General features: G+C 39.0%; 1 protein-coding gene across 4 annotated transcripts in view; it reads left to right on the top strand.

Annotated features, from left to right (window-relative positions):
• The window catches only part of ITGA6 (integrin subunit alpha 6), a 101,639-nt gene that overhangs the window by 75,063 nt on the left and 6,238 nt on the right, over positions 1-20,338 (top strand). For all 4 annotated transcript variants that reach the window (XM_027878508.1, XM_027878509.1, XM_027878506.1 and 1 more), the window contains 20 exons: positions 3,039-3,166; positions 3,564-3,643; positions 5,377-5,632; positions 7,073-7,204; positions 9,542-9,752; positions 10,196-10,389; positions 10,526-10,614; positions 11,349-11,476; positions 12,040-12,135; positions 12,589-12,650; positions 13,915-14,072; positions 15,025-15,180; positions 15,912-16,027; positions 16,940-17,126; positions 17,213-17,296; positions 17,495-17,574; positions 17,731-17,808; positions 17,906-18,008; positions 18,990-19,163; positions 20,191-20,289. In XM_027878508.1, the coding sequence (XP_027734309.1) occupies positions 3,575-3,643; positions 5,377-5,632; positions 7,073-7,204; positions 9,542-9,752; positions 10,196-10,389; positions 10,526-10,614; positions 11,349-11,476; positions 12,040-12,135; positions 12,589-12,650; positions 13,915-14,072; positions 15,025-15,180; positions 15,912-16,027; positions 16,940-17,126; positions 17,213-17,296; positions 17,495-17,574; positions 17,731-17,808; positions 17,906-18,008; positions 18,990-19,163; positions 20,191-20,289 (2,472 nt within the window). In that variant the 5' untranslated portion in view covers positions 3,039-3,166; positions 3,564-3,574. The remainder of the gene's footprint in view (positions 1-3,038; positions 3,167-3,563; positions 3,644-5,376; positions 5,633-7,072; positions 7,205-9,541; positions 9,753-10,195; positions 10,390-10,525; positions 10,615-11,348; positions 11,477-12,039; positions 12,136-12,588; positions 12,651-13,914; positions 14,073-15,024; positions 15,181-15,911; positions 16,028-16,939; positions 17,127-17,212; positions 17,297-17,494; positions 17,575-17,730; positions 17,809-17,905; positions 18,009-18,989; positions 19,164-20,190; positions 20,290-20,338) is intronic.

The following is a 20,338-nucleotide window of genomic DNA, read 5'->3' as shown; positions in this document are numbered from 1 at the left end:
GGAGCAGCAGATCCCACACAATTTCAAGGTCAACTGGGAGCTGATCATTCTCGCAGTCATGATCCTCCAGCTCAGGGCACTGAGACCCCCTTGTTCCATCATCCATGTTGAAGACAGAGACAAAGAAAGCATTAAACAGCTCTGCCTTGTCTCTGTGCCTGTTTGGGAGGTGACCATCCTCATCCTGTAATGGGCCAGTGATATTTCTACACTGCCTATTGCCATTAATATATTTCAAAAAACTCTTATTATTGTCCCTGACATTTCTGGCAGCTGCAACTCCCGCTGACCTTTGGCTGCACAAATTTTCTCTTTACAGTGGCAAGCAGAATCTCTGTTCTTCCATGTCACTTGACCTTGCTTCCACTGGGCATACAATTCCCTTTTATGCCTTATTTCCAAGAGAAGATTCCTGCTCAGCCAAGCTGGCCTTCTGCCTCCAGCAGACCTGCTTGATTTCTGGCATTTGGGAATTGCTGCTCCTGTGCCCTTAGGAGGTGATGTTTGAAAAGTGACCAGCACTGATGGACCCCAGCACCTGCAAAAAACATTTTCCCAGGAGACCTTACAAATTTTCTGAGCAGTCTGAAGTCTGCTGTGATCATGTCCAGAGCTGAGGTTTTACTGGCACTTTCCTTCTGTCAGCAGAGATTTTAAACTCAGTCACCTCATGGTCGCTGTTGATATCAGGTGGCACATCTTTCCACTCGATATTCTTTTGGCTGTGCTGGTTGTTCCCTCATGTCTCAGCAGACCTTCCCTCTGACTGAATTGTCATCAAGATCACAGTCACATCATGGTATGCTGTAAAAGGTATCATTTAGCTGGGGAGAGGATATAGTCTCACTATCCCATAGAAAGGAACCGGTTCATAATTTTCTTGATCTAGCACCACCACTGTCAGTACAACAGCTGCAGACGAAACAATTAAACCAAATTAAGGATTTAAATTCAAGAAGCTTTTAGTTGTGTTCACAACGTTGATCAAATTTGATCAAATTTTTGTAAGTGAAGTTCATCACATCATATTTACCCCCCCCCCCAGCTTTGAATGAAAAGTAGAAGTAATAAAAATTCTTTAAGTTAGGAAGTCAGTGCTTCTACTTTCATAAACTTATGGTGGTTAGTGTTAAAAAGAATAATTTCATCTGTCTTTCCCTGGGCAATAACAGAACTGAGGAGAAAATGTATTCATTCCCACTTAGTAATAGCTCAGAAACAGATGCTTTGCAAAAGAATTACTCCAAGAGATGACAGTTAAATGCAGTGTTGCCAAAACTGGAAAATGAAGTTATTAATGGCCTTTCTAAAAGCAGGGTTGTTTAGATTACAAACTCTTGTGAGGACTGCTACGTTTCTGAAAAAATGCTTGAAAAATATGGCAGGCATATCTAGGGGGAAAAGCAGGAAACACTTTAAACTAAAACCCACGCACACTGTGTGCCCTGCTTTTATATGTATATGGGTCAAAAGCAAACATTTTACCTGAAGGTTTCAGCATTCAGGGGTTTACCTTCTTGAGGAGGACAAATTATGGATTGTGGGAGAATTTATTTCTATAAAAGTGGTGAAAATTTGGTTGTTTCACAGACATTTTACAGATGTAATTTTGTGCTTTAAAACATCAATTTCGGGTGTACTTTGGGGACATTGAACAAATATTTTCTTAATAACTAAACTTATTTATTGAACGTAACTGATTCAGTCTTAACTGTTAGATATGAATAAAAGTGAGTCTTGTTCTCAGTAAGGATAGCATTCAGGGGGACAGCAGTGTGTGCTCTCCTGTTGCCCCAACAAAGCATGCAGAGAAGCTTTTCTCTCAAGCAAGACTTTATAGTGGGAGGGTTTGAGGTCCTCCTTGAGCCTTGCGGATCTGACTGTGATTCCAGCTTTGCCCTCCTGGACACTGTAATGTCAGGGGTGTTTTCTCAAAAGTTTTTTGTACAAGGGCCAGGAAGCACATAGTCTGGTTCAGCATCCGTCCATCCATCCGTCCATCGCACCTGCAGTGCTGCACCATCCACACGCCATTCTCTTGTCCTCGGTCTTTTGGCTGAGCACGACGTTTCTTCCACAAACTATTGCATACTGGTTGCTAACTCGCTTCAGGCAGCTGCTTCTCATGCTCTCTCTGTGTGCGACATTTCAAAGAAACAGACAATATAAGAATTTTTTTGACACCCCTTATTTTGCAAGTAAATATGTCTGCTGGTGGTTTTGTGATAATACTCATGGTGTACAGCTGATACAGAAAAAAGTTTGCTTTACTCAGTTTTTCAAATAAGAACTTATCACATTTGTTTACCAGAACAGTGTCTAAGAAGGGATTGTTAGAGAAGGCTTTTTATAAGAGAAATAAGTCCTTTGTGGGCCTGTTCTTGATGAGAGATTTGTTGGAGAAAAATGTTCAGCCTAAAAATGGAGTATCTGTCAAAGGAGAGGGGAGTGCATGTTTGTACAGAGCCTGTAACAGTTCAGTGGATACTTGCTTGGGCCAGGAGGGATCTTGCTTTGATCAGAGATACCCAGGTGCCTTTAAATTCAGGCAAACAGTGTCACAGGACTGGTGTAAAACTATAAGACAGCTTGAAAACCAGCTGTATTTACTGTTTTGGGGGTTTCTGGTTATTTTAGAAACAATACTTTTCCCACCCTTACCAACAATTTCTAGTAAGGCAAAAAAATAACCCACTTGACTTCCTGATAGAAAGATGGTGCTTGCAAAATTGCTGGACACCTTCTTTACTTTTATCAGCCACTGTCAGTGAATATTGCAACAGTAACAGCAGTAATAACAATACAGATACAGCTTTGCAGGGCCAATAATTGCAGAACTGTTACTCCTATACAGCTTTCCCCCTCCCTATTTTTTTTTTTTTAAAGAGCAGTGCTGTAATGTAGCTTTTCATCCATCTTCAATTGTTGGCATGTCATACCTCTAGCAACACGATGAAAACACCTTCTGATATTGTTGCCTTCCTCTTTCCTAACATTCCTTCTACAGATCTCTTTAAATTATTTTGCTTTCCTTGCAGATTGCTGGTTGGAGCTCCTCGGGAAAAGGCCTTTCCAGCCCAACAAGCCAACAGAACAGGAGGACTGTACAGCTGTGACATTGCATTTCCAAATAAAAATTGCATACGTATCAAATTTGATGAGGAGAGTAAGTTTTTCAGTGCTTTTGTTTTTTAATTTCAAGAGTTGTCTGATTTTTCTTGTTTGATGTCCTTTCCAGAGGCGGTGTATCAGACAGTTGCTTCTAGGAATTTATATGTAACTCCTTTTTGCATCAGAATAAGTTGTAGCTTAATTGCTAAGATAGTATGAGATGCTTAAGTTTTGGTAGATTCTTACTCTTTTGTAAATTGATGTAACATGAAGTAGTAGGCTAGAAGTGTTTATTAAAATGGATGTTGCTAGTGATAAAATGTACAGACAGTGCCACCTGCAGACTGTCTGGTGTTCTGTGTGAAGTGCTTCTCCTGACAGACTTCAGGAAAAAAGAAAAAGAAAATGTACTTAACTCTTAATATTTGAAGTTGTGTTATGATCCTCTGCAGCTGACCCGAAGATGGAGAGTAAAGAGGACCAATGGATGGGTGTAACTGTCCAAAGTCAAGGGCCAGGAGGAAATGTGGTGGTAAGTGTAAAGGACTAACTTATAAAAACATTTGAGATCTACGGTAAATGTTCTGAATGGTCTGTGTTTCTATGCAGCTTGCTGAAACGTAACTTGCCAAAGTTTACTCCTGTAATTCCTTGTAGGTAAAGACATAAATGTCTCCTTGGCAAAGTAAGGCACTTAAGATTGTAAGAGCTTTAAATTACCCTCTCTTATAAAGAGATTTAGCCTGTCTTTATTACCTTTGTAACAGTCTAGGATGGACAGTTTTCAAGGGCTCCAGTTACTTTTTGTCATATACAGATTGTTTCTTTTAAATACCAAAGAAATAGGGAAGAGTAGTGTAGTTCATAAAAATAGCAGGCTGTCATCAGCCTCACTTTACCTTTCACCAGGGACTTTGTCTGAGTTGCATCTGTGAATTAATGGGGTCATTACACTGCAATAAGACAACTAACTATTCTTAAATTTTTACAGTACAGAGATACTCTTTATTTTATGCTAAACAGAGAAAATGCTTTTGGGAGTTACTTTTTTAAAGTAATGTTATTTTTTAAAGTCTTTCTCAGTTAAATAAACCTCTCATGGTGCTGTGGGATACCAGCTACATCATAAAATAGCTGTGCAGTGAAGCTTCCCCATCTAATTATATTCTTGCAGGTTAATGTCACTGCTTCCAAAACTGGAGGCAGGTAATTTCAGCACGTGAATTTGGTTATTTAAGGGTGTAAAGGCAGTAATAACTAGATTCAGTCTGCCTCAGAACCCAAGGGGGAGAAAAGCAGATGTAAGCAATCCTGTTCATTAACTGACTGTTCATCAACTAATGCTGTCTTGTCTTTTCTGAGACGGAACTTTTCTTTGTGAGTGGTAAATGGGAAATGCATTTATTAGACAAGGTGTGGGCAACCTGGAGCAGCAGGACAGTACTACAGCTGGGGCAGCTGGGTGTTTGCCTAATATTTAGGCCTTGATAGGAACCGTAGAAAAGGTTTGTCAGCTGAGAAACCTGACTTGCTTGTGCTCTTCACACATCTGTTACATCTGGCTCTGCAGGGAATACTGCTGGCAATGGGGTTTGATTGTTCACATTATTTTATAATGGTTTGGCAGTTACACTGCTTTACCCAGTGGCTATTCATCCTTTGTGTTAAACATTTGATTAGAATTCTGTTCCCAGGGGAACAGTCTAAAAGGATAAGGAACAGGATGTGCTTAGTGCTGCAGCTCTGTCCCAGGGACAGTTACCCTATAAGTGGAACATCCAGCGTAGGAAGTAGGAACAACTTCCCTTTGCTGGAAAAGCTTTCAGCCTCTGCTTAGTGGCACTTTTCTGGAAGGGGGAGTTCTGAATGGTCTCAGGTAGATGGGCTGCTGAACCAGCTGCTCGTGTCCTGATCAAGCGTGTAAGTCATTTAACTGAGAGATGTTGGGAAACACTTCTTTCTTTGTGTGAGAGAGAGTGGAGAGAGTTGTTCTCTCCTCACTCCTTGAGAGGCATTAGGTATCGGGAATGGCTCTAGGGAGTTAACCATGTCACCTTCCTTGCCCATGAAGCTGCTGCTTTGACTTTATCTGTAGCTGCCCGGCCTTTCCCATGCACTGCCCATAGGAAACACTGGATTCTTATATGTCTGCAAGGTGCCTTACAGCACTGCTGGCATGAAGGATTGCTGAAGGAGCCCAGTCTTCTTAGATGACTTGCACACAACATACAGAAAACATCACCTATTATTTCTTCTGTCTTGCAGACCTGTGCACATCGCTATGAGAAAAGGCAGTACGTAAACACAGTGCAGGAAACCCGGGATATCATTGGAAGGTGCTACGTGCTGAGCCAGGACCTCACTATTAAGGATGATATGGATAATGGAGTCTGGAGTTTTTGTGATGGTCGTTTAAGAGGCCATGAGAAGTTTGGTTCCTGTCAGCAAGGTGTTGCTGCTACTTTTACTAGAGACTATCATTATATCGTGTTTGGTGCCCCAGGCACTTACAATTGGAAAGGTATGACTTGGCTTCCTTCCTGCCTACCCTTCCCATTTCCTCTGAGGTGGCTCTCAAGGGTTGCATCCAAAGTTTTAATTTTTTTTGTTTTTTTACAAGGAGGAAGGGATAATAGGGATGTAATGATTTAACCCTCTTTTCACAAAATGCTATGCTTCTGTATCAAAACTATTTACTGCAGTTTCTTTAAATATCCTTGAGGGAGTATATGAATAGATAATGGAACTTTGCACATTTGTACAGCAATTTTTCCCTTATTAATCTAATCTTATGGGGGGATTGAGGGCTTACTTTGACAAGTAGAACAAATCACTAATTTTTTAAAAATTATTTGACCAGCCCTTTTCTTCATTTGAGCAAACGTTAGATAGCTGCACTGAGACCTTTATCATGCAGTGTTCTCCACTTTATTCTTTGTGAACAGTAGTACTTTACAAATTAAATACTGAAGAGTTGCAAGAAGATAATTGAACAGAGAAATTCAACATATATTCATATCTAAATCTATGCATATCCATATAAAATTTCATAGATAATCTGTCTGTATCATCCAGGAGATAGTCCAAAATTGAGGGGGAAAAAAACGTAAGATATTCTCTGTTAGTTTGTGTTGAGAAGCATCTAAATGGCCAGCTCAGTCTCTTGAAGTGATTTTTCCCATCACACTTCATTACAGCAACAGCTGTGAATTCTTCCCTCTTGAGAACATCTGATCCTCCAACCACTATGTTTTTCCACCTCGCACACCTGTGCCTGCCATCTGAACCGTGCAAAATCGTTGAGTTAAGCTCTGGCACAAGGTGTACTTCAGTGAAAACTTAATCTTCCACGTATCTGTCAACAAAATCTGACCAAGCTGAAACAGCATATTGAGTTCAGACACCATTTTACTTTAATTGCAGAGAAGTGCTAGGACAGTCCTAGGACTGCTCTTCTGTATAATGGAAAAACATATTTGTGCTTGCCAAAACATTAAATACGCCTGTTGATAAAAGGGAAGCACACATTTTATTGAACAATAGCTCTTTCCCCTTAAATACTGTTTCTAAATATACCACTGGTGTTTGTCATAGCTGAACAGTAGTTTTATTTTTTTTTAATTCCTGTGTACTTATCTCCTTTTTAAGAGAGGCTTTATGAGGCTAAGAAATGTGGGATGAGGGTAGTTTCTGACCGGATTGGTTCCATGTGTTTTTAGACTTTTCTTAGTATCCCATGTTTTCCAAATCATTGTATGGCCTCTTTGTAGAGCAGCATAAGCTTCTGCCACACAGATAGAGCAGAGAGAGAACACTGTTCTCTCAGTGCACTGTTCTGTGTTTGTCCTACTTTAACAGCAATCACTATCTCATTCATCATAATTAATATAAGTTGGGAACCACTTATCTGTTATTTTTCTCACCATTCATTTGCTTTTATGTTATCATTTCATTTTTTCAGGGGTGGTTCGTGCAGAGCAAAAGAATCAGACATTTTATGATCTGGGTATCTTTGATGATGGGCCTTATGAAGTTGGTGATGAGAGCCGGCAAGATAAGAATCTAGTTCCTGTTCCAGCTAACAGTTACTTAGGTAGGATTAAATACATATGGTAAATATCTTTAGGCCTCTTAAACATCTATAGTCCCAGTCTGCTGTGATGATACGAAACGGGAGCAGAAGATCTTTCATTGTGGCCCTGTAACATGTTCACCATTTTGGATAATTCACATTTATGGGCCAGTTTTAAGTGTAAGAAAGATGATACTGCTGAGGTACCTGGAAGAGCTGCCATTGTAATGTGAGATTCAGGAGCCGTGATGAGGACCTGCAGAATCTCAGGGAGTGATTATAATCACTGTCATGGTTCACTAACAGTGTATAGACCGGTAGTCTTTAGTCACAAGGTCTCTGCTAGGTACTATTAAAAGGTTTATCAAAATTTGAGTTTCTGGATGTAATTGTTAAGACTGCAGATTTTCTCTCCTTGTAGATGAGTGCAATTCTTTTATTCTTCAAGTTTTTAACTTAACTCCAGTGGCCTTTTTAGAGACCTTTAAAATATTGTAATATAAGCACTGTTCATATTTTTTGTGTGTGTTGCAGGAGGTGAGTGTCTTGCTCTTTGTGCACTTATGAAAGCAGAAATATGTCTTTGGGCCACTGGATCTTTCTGTACACCAGTGAGATACACTGGTGCAGAGAAAAGGCTACGCTGCATTTTTGGAAAGGCTTTCAATGTAAAGAATCTTTCTGCACCAGTGCAGATTTCTGTGTGTTGATCCACTGCTTTTGACGTACGCAACAAATACAGTTTTGGTAACTTGAGACTGCAATTCCTGTGTGAGTGGTGGAAAGCTGAACAGATGGGAAGGGCATTGCTAATCTAAAAAGTAAAAGCAAGTCAAGAAGAGAGCAAACTTAGAGCTACCCATCTGTTAGTAGAAACAGAACATAAACTTCTCTTGAATATCATGAGTATTACTGGGTGTAAAAATAACAATTAAAAAAAACCATCCTAGGAGCTTTTGTCAGACAAGTTGATAGCGTCTTCTGGTGCAATAAGAATTGGTAAGGTGAGGAGTGCTGTGGAGGTAGGTGCCTTTTGCTGTGAACAGTCATACTGACTTTTTGCAGTTTCTTAACAAATATATTTATCTCCTAAGTGTAAATGCTGCCTTTGATTTGTCGTAATCAAAACCACTTCAAGGCAAGCCAGCTCTTCACTGGCATTTCTGTTTCCTCTGTTCATACAGTGAGTGAACGTGGTTAGAGGTGTTTCGCTTAACTGCTGTTTTTTTCTCTTCAATCTTTCACTCGTGTTTACAGGTCTTCTGTTTTTGACAGCTGTATCTGATACCCATCCAGATCAGTTTGTGTACAAAACATTGCCTCCCAGCACACAGGTGGACAAATCAGTGGATGTAATGATGAATAGCTACTTAGGTTTGTGACCACATGAGGTTGCAGCATCTGGTCAGACATAATCTCCAGACTTTTGACACGATCCTCTCCCTTTCATCCCCTCTCATCTCAAATACATTGTAAGCAAAGCATGTAAAAACTGAGATTCAGATGAAGAGGAGATGGCAAAGTAACCAGTCTTCAGAGAAACACTGATTTGTCATGCATTTCTCCAAACACTGTCATCCCTCCCCCAGCTGAGACTCCCTCAGTTTTTCTGGAACTGTCTCATTGTGAATTGCTGTAATTGAGAATTTTCATAGTAGTGGTGAAGTGTTTCAGAAGGGAGACTCCCATCTGCTGACTGGTACCTTCCTTCCTTGCAACACGTGCAGTTTTCTACTTTGGCCTTTATTGGATATGTTGGTATGTACAGTATAGTAATTTAGCTTGGTTTTCCATATTTTAAAATGTATTGATTTTTAGAAAGAATAGGTAAGACTAAATTAATTTCAACATGTCCTAAGTTAATATTGCCAATTTCACCATTACTGTGTAATGATTCTCAAGTACTGTACACATCATTCATGTGGGATACTCTGCTTGTGCAATACATTTTGCATGTTTGCAACAGAATGATATTGACTTGTACTCATAATTTTGCCAGAGGTGAAATACTCGAGCTATATTCAAGTGGTAAGGTGGAGTCATTTCTAAGCTGATAGGTTTAAAAATGATCTTGTATTTGGTGTCCGTGACAAGCAGATCCAAGTGAGCAATGAACTTACACATTTTGTGGGAGAAATACTGAATGTAATGTGTGAAGGAGTGTCAGCCTGTAAACTTGCATCCACAAGTCCAAATAGAAATGGAGAATTCTCAGCCATATCCCATGTCATACTGTATTTTAGACAAAACTTGCATTCCATATACCACCTTAATATAGCAGGGGAAATTTTTATTTTTTGTATTAAAATGCAAACTGTTATTTAGTTTGTTTATATTTTGTGTCTTTCTTTGGTAAAGGTTTCTCTTTGGACTCTGGTAAAGGAATTGTCTCCCAAGATGAGATGACTTTTGTGTCTGGTGCCCCAAGAGCCAACCACAGCGGAGCAGTTGTTTTACTGAAAAAAGAGAAAAACCAGAGAGCACTTTCACTGGAGCACATGTTTGAAGGAGAAGGGCTGGCCTCTTCTTTCGGCTATGATGTTGCTGTTGTGGACCTCAACAGTGATGGGTATGGCTGTGGTTAACTCCTGCTGCCTGTATAAAGGATAACAATCTTGCTTATTTCTGCTTCGGTTTTCCCATTGTAAGTACAAGGAATGCCAAATCACACCTTCCACGTTTTGCTGGAGGAAATGGCAAGCAACTTGAAGAACCAGTTAGGACACAGTCTGTTTCTAATTATAGAAAAGAGTTTTATTTAAACAATCAGTGTAAACAAAGAAAGAAGGAACCCAAAGAAGGCCCTAGATAGAAGATCCTTGTATGCCACCGAAGGAATAAACCTACTTGTAGTGTCAAGTGGGGCTGTTGTTGCTCGACCAGTTTAATGCATGTTTTGGTCTTTGTTCAGCAGCTCTTTGGGCAGCTGATCTTGAGCCCACAGTCTGATCAGTTACTTTCTGAAGTTCTTCTGCAAAAGCAATGCTTTTTTTTTTTCCTATTAATTCCAAGATGGCAAGACATTGTTGTGGGAGCGCCACAGTACTTCGACAGAAGTGGAGACATCGGCGGTGCTGTCTATGTCTACATCAACCGCCAGGGCAAGTGGGAAGGCGTGAAACCCGTTCGCCTGAATGGAACCGCCGACTCCATGTTTGGGCTTGCAGTTGAAAACGTCGGGGACGTTAATCAGGATGGGTATCCAGGTAAGTGGAAAACACTGACAACAAAAGTACGTGACTGTTTTGCCGATGCCAGACTTGAAACATCTTACCCTTACTGCGATTGCACACGGCAGAAAGAGCAAGAATGATTTGAGGTGTTGCAACTTCCTTTCAACAGATATCGCAGTTGGGGCTCCGTATGATGGTTTTGGCAAAGTATACATTTATCACGGATCCAAGAATGGAATAAATACAAAACCAGCACAGGTAATGAAATAACCTTTACTATATAAGTAGTCTTGAACAAAATTAAAAAATGATAGGGTTATCCATCTTCTCCCTTTCTATTACTATTAGTGGGGTGGTGGACATGCAACAAAGTCACAGGACCCTTCAAAGGTTGCACTGCTGATTGGAAAGATTAGGAATTCTTGATATTGATACACATTTTTATTTCCGGGGCCGTCCTTTGGCGCCAATAATATGCAGAGAAGGAAAAAGACATGTAGATATATAGCTTTGGGGTTTTTTAAAGTAAATCTGGTGATTTGAAAATAATTAGTTTCTTGGTTTTCTCTTTCACTGTGACACTTTCTTCTTAAATAAAACATGTTCATGCCTTTTTAGTTTTCAGGACCACTGTGTCCAGTTTGCAAGGTGAGAATGGAACTTGACTGCACTCCCTAGAATACTGCTAAAATACTTTCTAGAATACTTTTTCAGTTTCAAGTGTCTATAGTGCATAAATACTGTAAATAAACTAAGCAACATCTCTGTGCATATAAGTTCTGGTACTCACTGCTATTGCAAAGTAACTTCTTGGAAGAAAAGCAAATCATCTTGGCACTTCAGTGTCATTTACCTGAACTGAACACAGAGGCAGGTTCTATTTCATTGTTTCTCTTCCCTCTTTTTTTTCTGACCATAAGACAGTTACGTTCAGTTATTTCACTTTTATACCTTTTAAATGTCTGAATTTCCTCAATTTGTTTGCTCTTTAGATTCTTGATGGTGAAAAAACAAACACCAATTTCTTTGGTTACTCTATTGCTGGAAACATGGACCTGGATAAAAATTCCTACCCTGATATTGCTGTTGGTTCCCTTTCAGATTCTGTAAATGTGTACAGGTATTATATACAGAACCTTAACTAATTAAACCAAGGCTTTGACTTTAGTTTATTTTAAAACAATTTGCTTAGTAGTAACAACAAGCTGTTGGGCCTGGAGTGTATTTTTCCTATTCCTCTGCCTCCATGCAGAGGAATTAGGCAATGAAAACATTTTCCACAGCCACCCAGGCTCTACATAAAAACTGTTGTGAACATCAATCTGAATGAACTTTAGTACCTACAGTTGTTCACAGGGGTTGAATAACTGCTGGGGTTGAAACCACCACTGAATTTTCTGTTTTTCCTAAGTGTATAAAATGACAACCACAACATCACATGAGCGTGGCCTGCTTCCCTGTCAGGCACTGAGTACAATGGTAGTTGTTCTTTGTTACTTGCTTTGCTTAAATAGTTTTTTTTTGTTTCTAACCAGTATCAAAGCCAAAATCTTTTTCTTGGGGTGTTTGTTGCAAATCAGTGCAGGTGTGGAGGGCATCTGGGATTCACATGAATTATTTCATTAATCTTAACAGAAACTTTTTTTTTTTAACTCTTCATTCCCCACTTTCCCTCAAATGAAGATCTCGGCCTGTGATAAGCATTAGAAAAAACATTACAGTACAGCCTGACAGAATTGATCTAAAGAAAAAGAATCCTGAGGACCATAGTGAAATATGGTAAATAAAAAAAATATTCTATCAAAAGCCTTGTGTATTGAGTTTTCTGTTGTCAAAATTCATTCAGTGATGATGTTAAAGTGAAGGGATATGACAACTGTGTGGGTTAAGCAAATGTATCTGCCTTTTGACTTTCTGAATTTCTTAAAACTACTGTGCTAAAGACAAGGTTTGAAATATGTTCTGTTCATAATGTCTGCTTTTGAAAATTACTTTTAACACAAATATCTTGGCTTGAACAGCTTTCTCTAGAGTAGAGACATAAGAGCGAATGCCAGAAAATTTTTCTAATTGCTTATTAACCATTTTTTCTTGCTTTGTGATCCAGTCTAGTAAGCAGCAAATAACATAGTCATAAGAGTGATAAGATCAGTGAATGCACTATTAAAACTTTTCAGTCTGTTGGACCATGTTTTATTAAAGTTAATATTAGTTTCTTGGCACTTTTTACAGGATGGATGTGAAAGCATGTTTTAAATATACTGCAAACCCCCGAGATTTAAATCCAAGGATAAGTAAGTTTTGAAGATAAAGATTTTTGATCTATTTGTCATGTGATTTTTTTTCTTTTTTCTTTAGAGTTATCATGGTAGAGTAGTACTCAAATTGTAGTGACTCAGACAGGGACTGTCAAATTTAAAATGTGACTCAGTACTAAGGTCAGCAGTTGCACTGTCTGTATTTAGTCACGCTGGTGTGTTACGTTGTTCTGTGGACGACAGAAACTTTCTAAGTGTTATAACTGCTGGTGAGCAAACGGCTGCCATACAGACCCAAACCCTTTTGCCTTTCTAGGTTACTGCTGCCTTAGACAATGGTTTTAAAAACCCGTTTTATATATCGTTAGTAAGCGTTATTTCTTATTGTAGGGTGACCCTATAAAGCTGTGTCCTGTATTCATGAAAATGGTTTTGTGGAAATGAGTAACTGAAGTAAAAAAATTTGCATTAATAGAAGACTGGAAGACTGTGCCACAATTATAGTCAAAAATGTAAAGCACTTGTTACAATGCTACTGTTACTAACTCTTGGAGAACCGTGTAGGATTTTGAGAGGAAATCAGAAGAATTTTAAGCCCAAAGCTCCTTTTCCTCCTGTGTTGAGTTTCTCCATTACTTGTAAAATCTAAAGGACATGCCTGAATAAGGTCCTGGTCCGTCAACAGGTCAAGTGCTACCACTTCTCAGGGGCTGCTCCCTGTGTCCATCTGTGAGTGGCCTGGCACGCTCAGTGCTATTCCCATCTGTGCAACATTGAATTGGCTCAGTGAAGAGAACGATTAAAACACCCACCGAGTTCAGGTCTATCAAAACATGCCTTAGCACACAACTAGAAAGCTGTAGTCACACTTGTGCTTTCAGTGTTGAAATTAACAGTGTACTTTGACCTCAGAATACTGCTGGCTCTCAGGTGCCATTTGGGACACCACAGGAATCCCGGACAGCCAAGTCGGGGTATTTACATTGTGGCACCTCAGCCCTCTGCTGGCTCTGCAGCAGCAATTACAGCTCCCCCGTAGAGGAACGTTGGACTTTGGGAATAACATGGTTTGAATTAGAAGTTTGTTACAGATCACGCACGGGGTACCTGGCCCTTGACTGTGGTGGGACAAAACTGACAGAAAGTTTTGTAAATAACTGAAAACAATTTGTGAAGCCCGGGACCGGCTGAAACAATTTTCTAAATAATGCTGTAAGACCATACCTGGAGAAGTTAAAAGTTCTTTTTAATAAGGCAATGATTCTTTTTTTGTAGTGACTTATTTTATTTTTTCACACAGAGATCAACTATACGTTTGAAGTGGAAAATGAGAGGCGGCAGCTGGGCCTGCCATCCAGGGTTCGGTTCAGTGACCACTCGTCTGATCAGTTTACTGCAAGTACAACCCTAAAGGGACAGAACTCATGGCAGTGTGTGACTACAAAGCTTGTACTACAGGTAGGGAAGAGTATTTTCTTTCTTTTTCCTTTAGATCCATTTAAAACAAAAGAATGTCTGTTGTGGTTTTTTTCCCCAGCCTCATGGAAGGAATATAACTTAAAAACTTAAATAACTTAATAACTTAATAACTTAAAAGTCACATGCAATATAAAGTTTCAAAAATAGAGTTCCTCCCTAGTTTAGTATTTTACTATTCCCTGCACATGCCACTTTCTCCTGTTACTTTTCTTGCAAAGTGTGAATAAAGGTTGTAGCCACTGCAGCATGCTCTGGAGGTCAATAGAGCTGAACTGATTTTGTACAATAGAGAGGAACTAAATGTCAGAAATGGAGAGCTGTTTCCAACAGAAGTAATTGTTACAGAATTTAATGGTGTGACTGTCTAGGAAAAGAATTTTAACCCATGGGTTTTGGAGTGGATGAATGGGCACGGCAAGAAAGCTTGGTGTGTGTTCTCTTGACTTGGCTGCTACACTGCCCGTTAAAGGTGGCATTGCTCCAGGAGCTGAACAAACTCCCTCTCTTGGCTCAGCAGGAATGAGTCCTCCTCCAAGGCTTCTTTTGACCACAGCAGATTAAAGAGCTTGAATTTATGCAATAGAATCATAGAATAGTTTGGGTTGGAAGGGACCCTAAAGATCATCCAGTTCCAATCCCCCCTGCCATGGACAGGGACACCTTCCACTGAACAGGTTGCTCAGAGCTCAGTCCAACCTATTCTGATTTTATTTTACTGCTGGAGTGTGAATTTTACCTTTCTGAATTACCATCTGTTGTTCCTAAGAATTCTTAATGGTGAGAGAAATCATCAGATTGGGAATCCAGGAAAAAGACAAACTGTGTTCTTTGTGTTCGTGCATGTGTTTAGAAAATGCTGTTTAGAAAAAGCTTGTTTTTGTGTTGTTTTCATTAACTATGCCATTTATTTTAATATTTAATATTTTAACAGGAAAAAATTAAAGATAAGCTACGTCCCATTCCAATATCAGTCAGTGTTAAAATTGCTGGCCTGGAGTCTAGCTCACCATCCACAAGAAAAGAGAGTGCACTTCCAGATCTTATACCAATTCTAAATTCAAATGAATCTGAAACAGAGACTACAAAAGTAAGCCTTTGATATCACATAATCATATAAATCTCCATATCTATAAGTAACAGAATTTAAAAGACTGTAGAAAGCCAAAGGAAATAACTGGGGTGGAACTGGACTTGCAACTACTGGCTTATTATTTTATATTTTGTTCTGAACTTGTTACAACATGTTATGAACTAGATCCTGCATTTATTTTGCAACAAAAGGGAAAATGGCATGGCTCCTAGGGTTTTTTTCTCTCCCCAACAAATTTAGGAGGAAATGTACTTTTGATTAAAAATAGAAATCCACTGTCTCCTGCTGTGAACACTTGTCTCACATAACAAAGTAATGTACAGTTTAATTCTTCCACTGGATGTTGTAACAGCATTTGAGCAGTGACTGCAATAATGACGTAAAGGGGAGAGAATATCTCAGTTAAAAGTTTGCATTTCCTCAATGCTCACTGAAGAATCACACTTAAGGATGTATTTTCTTATTAGAAGGGTACCTCTCACTTAAAATTATCCAACTCTGCTTTTTAGTTCCATTTCAAGTTCTAAATTACCAAGATCAAGGGCTATATATCTCACAAAGGAAAACTCTACAGGCAAGAAGTAAGAAGAGTCAGGTGAAAATCTGACCTCTGTCCAGGGAAGTGTCTCTTGAGTTCTGTGTAGATGCTTTATGCAGTGCACTGGAGAAATCTTGTTTTAAGCTACTATCATATGTCAGGCATTAAAATTGCTTTGTTTTTTCTTCAGGTGGAGTTCTTAAAAGAAGGATGTGGAGAAGACAATGAATGTCACAGCAATCTGAAACTTCAGTACCGGTTTTGCACCAGAGAGGGAAATGAAGACAGGTTCACTTCTCTACCGCTGTAAGCCTTGATTAATGCATCGCTAAAGTTCCAATCTCTAACAAGTGCTTAAAAGAACTTTCAGGAGGGGGTTCTGGGAGAGAGAGCAGCTTTGTTTTCTGTCTGGCAAACACAGCCCAATGTAATAGTATTGATCTGTCAGGATGAGGAAAGAGGGAAGAGGAGACAAGCTTGAGAAGGAAAGTGGTACAGAATCAAATGGATACAAAGTGGGCACAACTGTGGAGGTGGGGACTAAAAGAAAAAAAATTCTGACACCTGGAGAAATGAGATTATAAACCAACTTTGCAGTAGTTTACTGTGACACTGTTAATTGTTTTGTAGATGAAATTTTATTGCGAATATGACAATTCAATATAATATAGTCTAGTAGCCCAAGACAAGCAGTTAAGAGAAATAAACAGAGTAACCATTTCAGTGCCACAAACATCCAGCACCCTGCTGCATCTCTCCTCCCTGGAGGGCCAGTGAAATTAGAAAAGGGGTAAAACAAACAGGAGGTGTGTTTACTCACTGTCAACAGTCAGTCACCTTTAGCAGTGAGGGCCACATTCTGACTCGGAAGCCAAAGTCACTTGCACTTTAGAAGGAAAAAGTGGATCAGTAGATTGATCTGGACAAAATTCATCACTATTGAACGTGAATCAGATGAAAGTGCTGGTTCAGAAATACTATAAACTTGATTACTTGAGGGATTTATCAGTCTGCTCTGTCCTGTTAACTGCTGGCCACTTTCAGAGATGAAATACTGGTCTGGGGGAAAAAACTATGACTGTTCATGTGTTTACAGCCTTACAGTAATTCTTGCTAATACAGGAAATTCTGTTCAGGTAAACCATGAGAAGAATCAAAGTTTCATACACATTTGTTTTCCTAATGCGCACAATCCTGCATACACTCTTGTTTCTGTAGGGAAAATGACGTGCCAGTGCTTGTTCTGAAAGATCAGAAAGATATTGCCCTGGAAATAACAGTGACAAACAATCCATCTAATCTAAAAAATCCACAAGATGGTGAAGATGCATATGAAGCTAAACTGATTGCAACTTTTCCAGACAGTCTGACATACTCTGCATTCAGGGAGATGAGGGGTTATCCTGTAAGTATTTTTAAGAGAAAATATATTAAAAATTTTAAATATTTTCAGGTAATTTTAATACCGATAAATGTATTCTGTTCAATCAGGAAAAACAGCTAACGTGTGGTGCTAACCAAAATGGTTCTCAAGCAGACTGTGAACTTGGAAATCCTTTTAAGAGAAATTCCAATGTAAGTTGCAACTGTTTTACTCAAGTTGTAAAATCTCATTTCTGACTGTGGTCGTCCAGAGTTTCTGTGTGCCACAGCTGGAAATTTGACCCACACCTGTCTTTTTAACTCCAGAACTTGATTGTGCATTTTTATAATACTGCATATATCAATATATTTTACGAAATGTTTATATATTTCATTATATTTCTTTTCTAGGTAACCTTTTATCTGATCTTAAGTACCACTAAAGTTAATGTTGATACAACAGACTTGGACATTAACCTGAAGCTGGAAACGTAAGTTTTCTTGGTGTTCATGCACATGCGTTATGTTTTTATAGACAGTCATAAACATTTTGAATTAATTTGTTCCTTTCACAAAAGTAATTTAATAGTAAAGCGAAACGCACCAAATTTGTAAAAATAAACACCGTTGTTTCCTTTTCATTGTAGAACAAGCACTCAAGTTAATTTGGCTCCAATTACAGCCAGTGCTAAAGTGGTTATTGAATTGCTTTTATCGCTCACTGGGTAAGTGTTGATAGCATAACAGATGGGGTCTGGGGACAGTTCTGCTGCAGACTCATATAAATCTGATTATTTTCCTTCCCCACCCCTACCTGAACAGAATTGCTAAGCCTTCTCAGGTATATTTTGGAGGTAACATCGTTGGTGAGAGTGCTATGAAATCTGAAGATAATATTGGAAGCCTCATAGAGTATGAATTCAGAGTGAGTAATTTAGATTAATGTCAACAGCTACTTTTAATCAAATGCACAGCTTATCATTTTATGCGTATGAATACTTGGAAAAGTTGATATATTTGAATTGGTTTTCCTTGTCCCAAATTCCTGACTTCCTTTAGGCTTTGATGTTTTATGGTCATATTTTGAGGAAGTGACCTGAGTCTGTCTGCACACTTTTTTTTGTGGAGCAGTTCCTGCACATTCAGTTGTAGGGCATAACCCCCTGCAGGTAGGGAACAAAAGTTAGAGCAGAACCTGCCTGTGGCTTGCCCAGGCACTGGCTGGTGAGTTACAGGCCTGCAGGTGGTGCCTGCAGGGCTGAGCCGGCACAGGGAGACACCGCGAGAGCCCCTCCGAGCGTGTGCGTCCACTCCACTGGTCTTGTCTTCTGCCAAATATAAATCAAGGAGAAGACTAAGAGAAATAAAAGTCCATCTCCGTCAATCCTTTACTTCCTTCTGTATCTACACGCATGTATTACAGTAGCAGCAGTTAGAACATCTGATTTAGAACGTGCTATCATCAACAGTAATGCTAAGCCAGTAAAAAAGAGGTTGGGAAACAACTTTCATACTTACGAGAGCAAGAGCTGGTTATCTCTGTGTGTCAGAGTTCCTCATAACTTGCACTTTGCCTCAGTTATGTACCTGCATGATTTGTTAACTCTAAATTGGAGTTGTTGTTTCACAATAGATTTCTAAAAATCAACAACTAAAAGTTTACCTTAGGGAATTTTAAGTCTTACATGTTTAAATCTTGTATTTATATTTGCTTGTATCTTATATTTGCTATCCAAGTGTGCTACTTTTAGTATATGCTTTGGCTTTGTACTGCTTTGACTGCCTTTCATCTGATCTCAGTTTCCTGCTAGCTGCATGCTTAAAGCTTGGCCCAGCCAATAACGTTTTTTAAAAAAAAATCCCTTTAAAAAGTATTTCACAGTTTAAAGAACATTTGTTTTAACAGGTAACTAACTTGGGCAGACCACTGAAAACATTTGGTACCGCTTCCCTGGACATCCAGTGGCCAAAAGAAATTAGTAATGGCAAATGGCTGCTTTATTTGATGAAAATAGACTCCAAAGGCTTGGAAGAAGTCTCCTGTCAACCTGAGAAGGAAATCAACAGTCTGAATGTTGCGGTATGTTATGTTTCCCTGTCTTCTGTTCGTCAGTTGGTACAACATGAAAGCACTCCACAGCATGTAATAGTAGGGCGTATCAGAGCTTGCTCCAGAAGGATTTATTTTTTATCTAAAAAAGCTCACAAGTACAATACATGACAAGTGTATCACAGATTAAGCTTATTAGGCTTCATAACAGCTAATGAGCTAATATGCTAAAGGGTAGGTGGTGTGTTGGGGTGACTGTTTTTGCAATGGGCACTGCTGGCATATGCTCTTACACAGGATGAAACTACTGATTGCTCTAACCAATTCCATCACCATTACTGAAATCTGTTCAAGAATAAAAAAAAACAAAGCCTGAGTTCTTACGCAGAAAACAATAAATAACTATAAACATCTCCCCAGCCTGGGAGAATTCATTGTAATTTTTTTAAAGGCAAAGGGCTTGCACTTAAATTTACTTTTTTACAATATAATAAAAAGAATTTCTCAAGCAATTTTTATAGGCCTGCATTGTGCCTATCTAGCAAGATCTTTTTCCCAAAACCTGAGCCTTTATTCTTTTTTTCATATAATCTAAGATCATATGGGAGTTTTATTTTCCACCACTAAAACCACATGCACAAAAATCCTTTTTTGTCAGATACATGAGTTAATATAATTTTTACTGAGTGTAATTACTATACAGTTCAAAAACCCCTGCATCTAGTGGCCTCAGCTTAGTCGTTTAGCATAGTACCATTAATATCTGTTATCTAGAACAAAAACGGAGATAGCATTGAAGGCTTTATAAATCTAAACCTCCCCTTGTCCTGTTAAAGAAAATAGCTGGCCTTTCTTTAGGTAATCTCAACTTTTAATAGCTGTCCTGACTCTACTATTAGCAATAAATGTAGGTAAACAGGGATATATAATGATGTCACTCATGTGCTGATTTTGGAAGAAGAAAACATTCACTGAACTCTAGTTTTGCTGCTTGCATGGGGTCAGAATTAAAATATTCTTATGATAAACTACTTTTTACTTTTTTTTCCCCTTTTAGGAATCCCATAACTCAAGAAGGAAGCGTGAGGTTGCGGAGAAGCAGATCACAGAGAGCCAGGCATTTCCTTTATTCGCAGAAAGAAAACACAAAATCTTGGTATGTAGTCTTGGTCAGATGTGTCCCCCTGCACTCGTAAGAGGGCTTT

The sequence above is a fragment of the Empidonax traillii genome, unplaced genomic scaffold, assembly GCF_003031625.1.
Source record: "Empidonax traillii isolate 1590-97213 ecotype Southwest subspecies unplaced genomic scaffold, ASM303162v1 scaffold42:size1813164, whole genome shotgun sequence".
Classification (NCBI taxonomy): Eukaryota; Metazoa; Chordata; class Aves; order Passeriformes; family Tyrannidae; genus Empidonax; species Empidonax traillii.
This window is presented reverse-complemented; position numbering and strand designations above follow the sequence as displayed.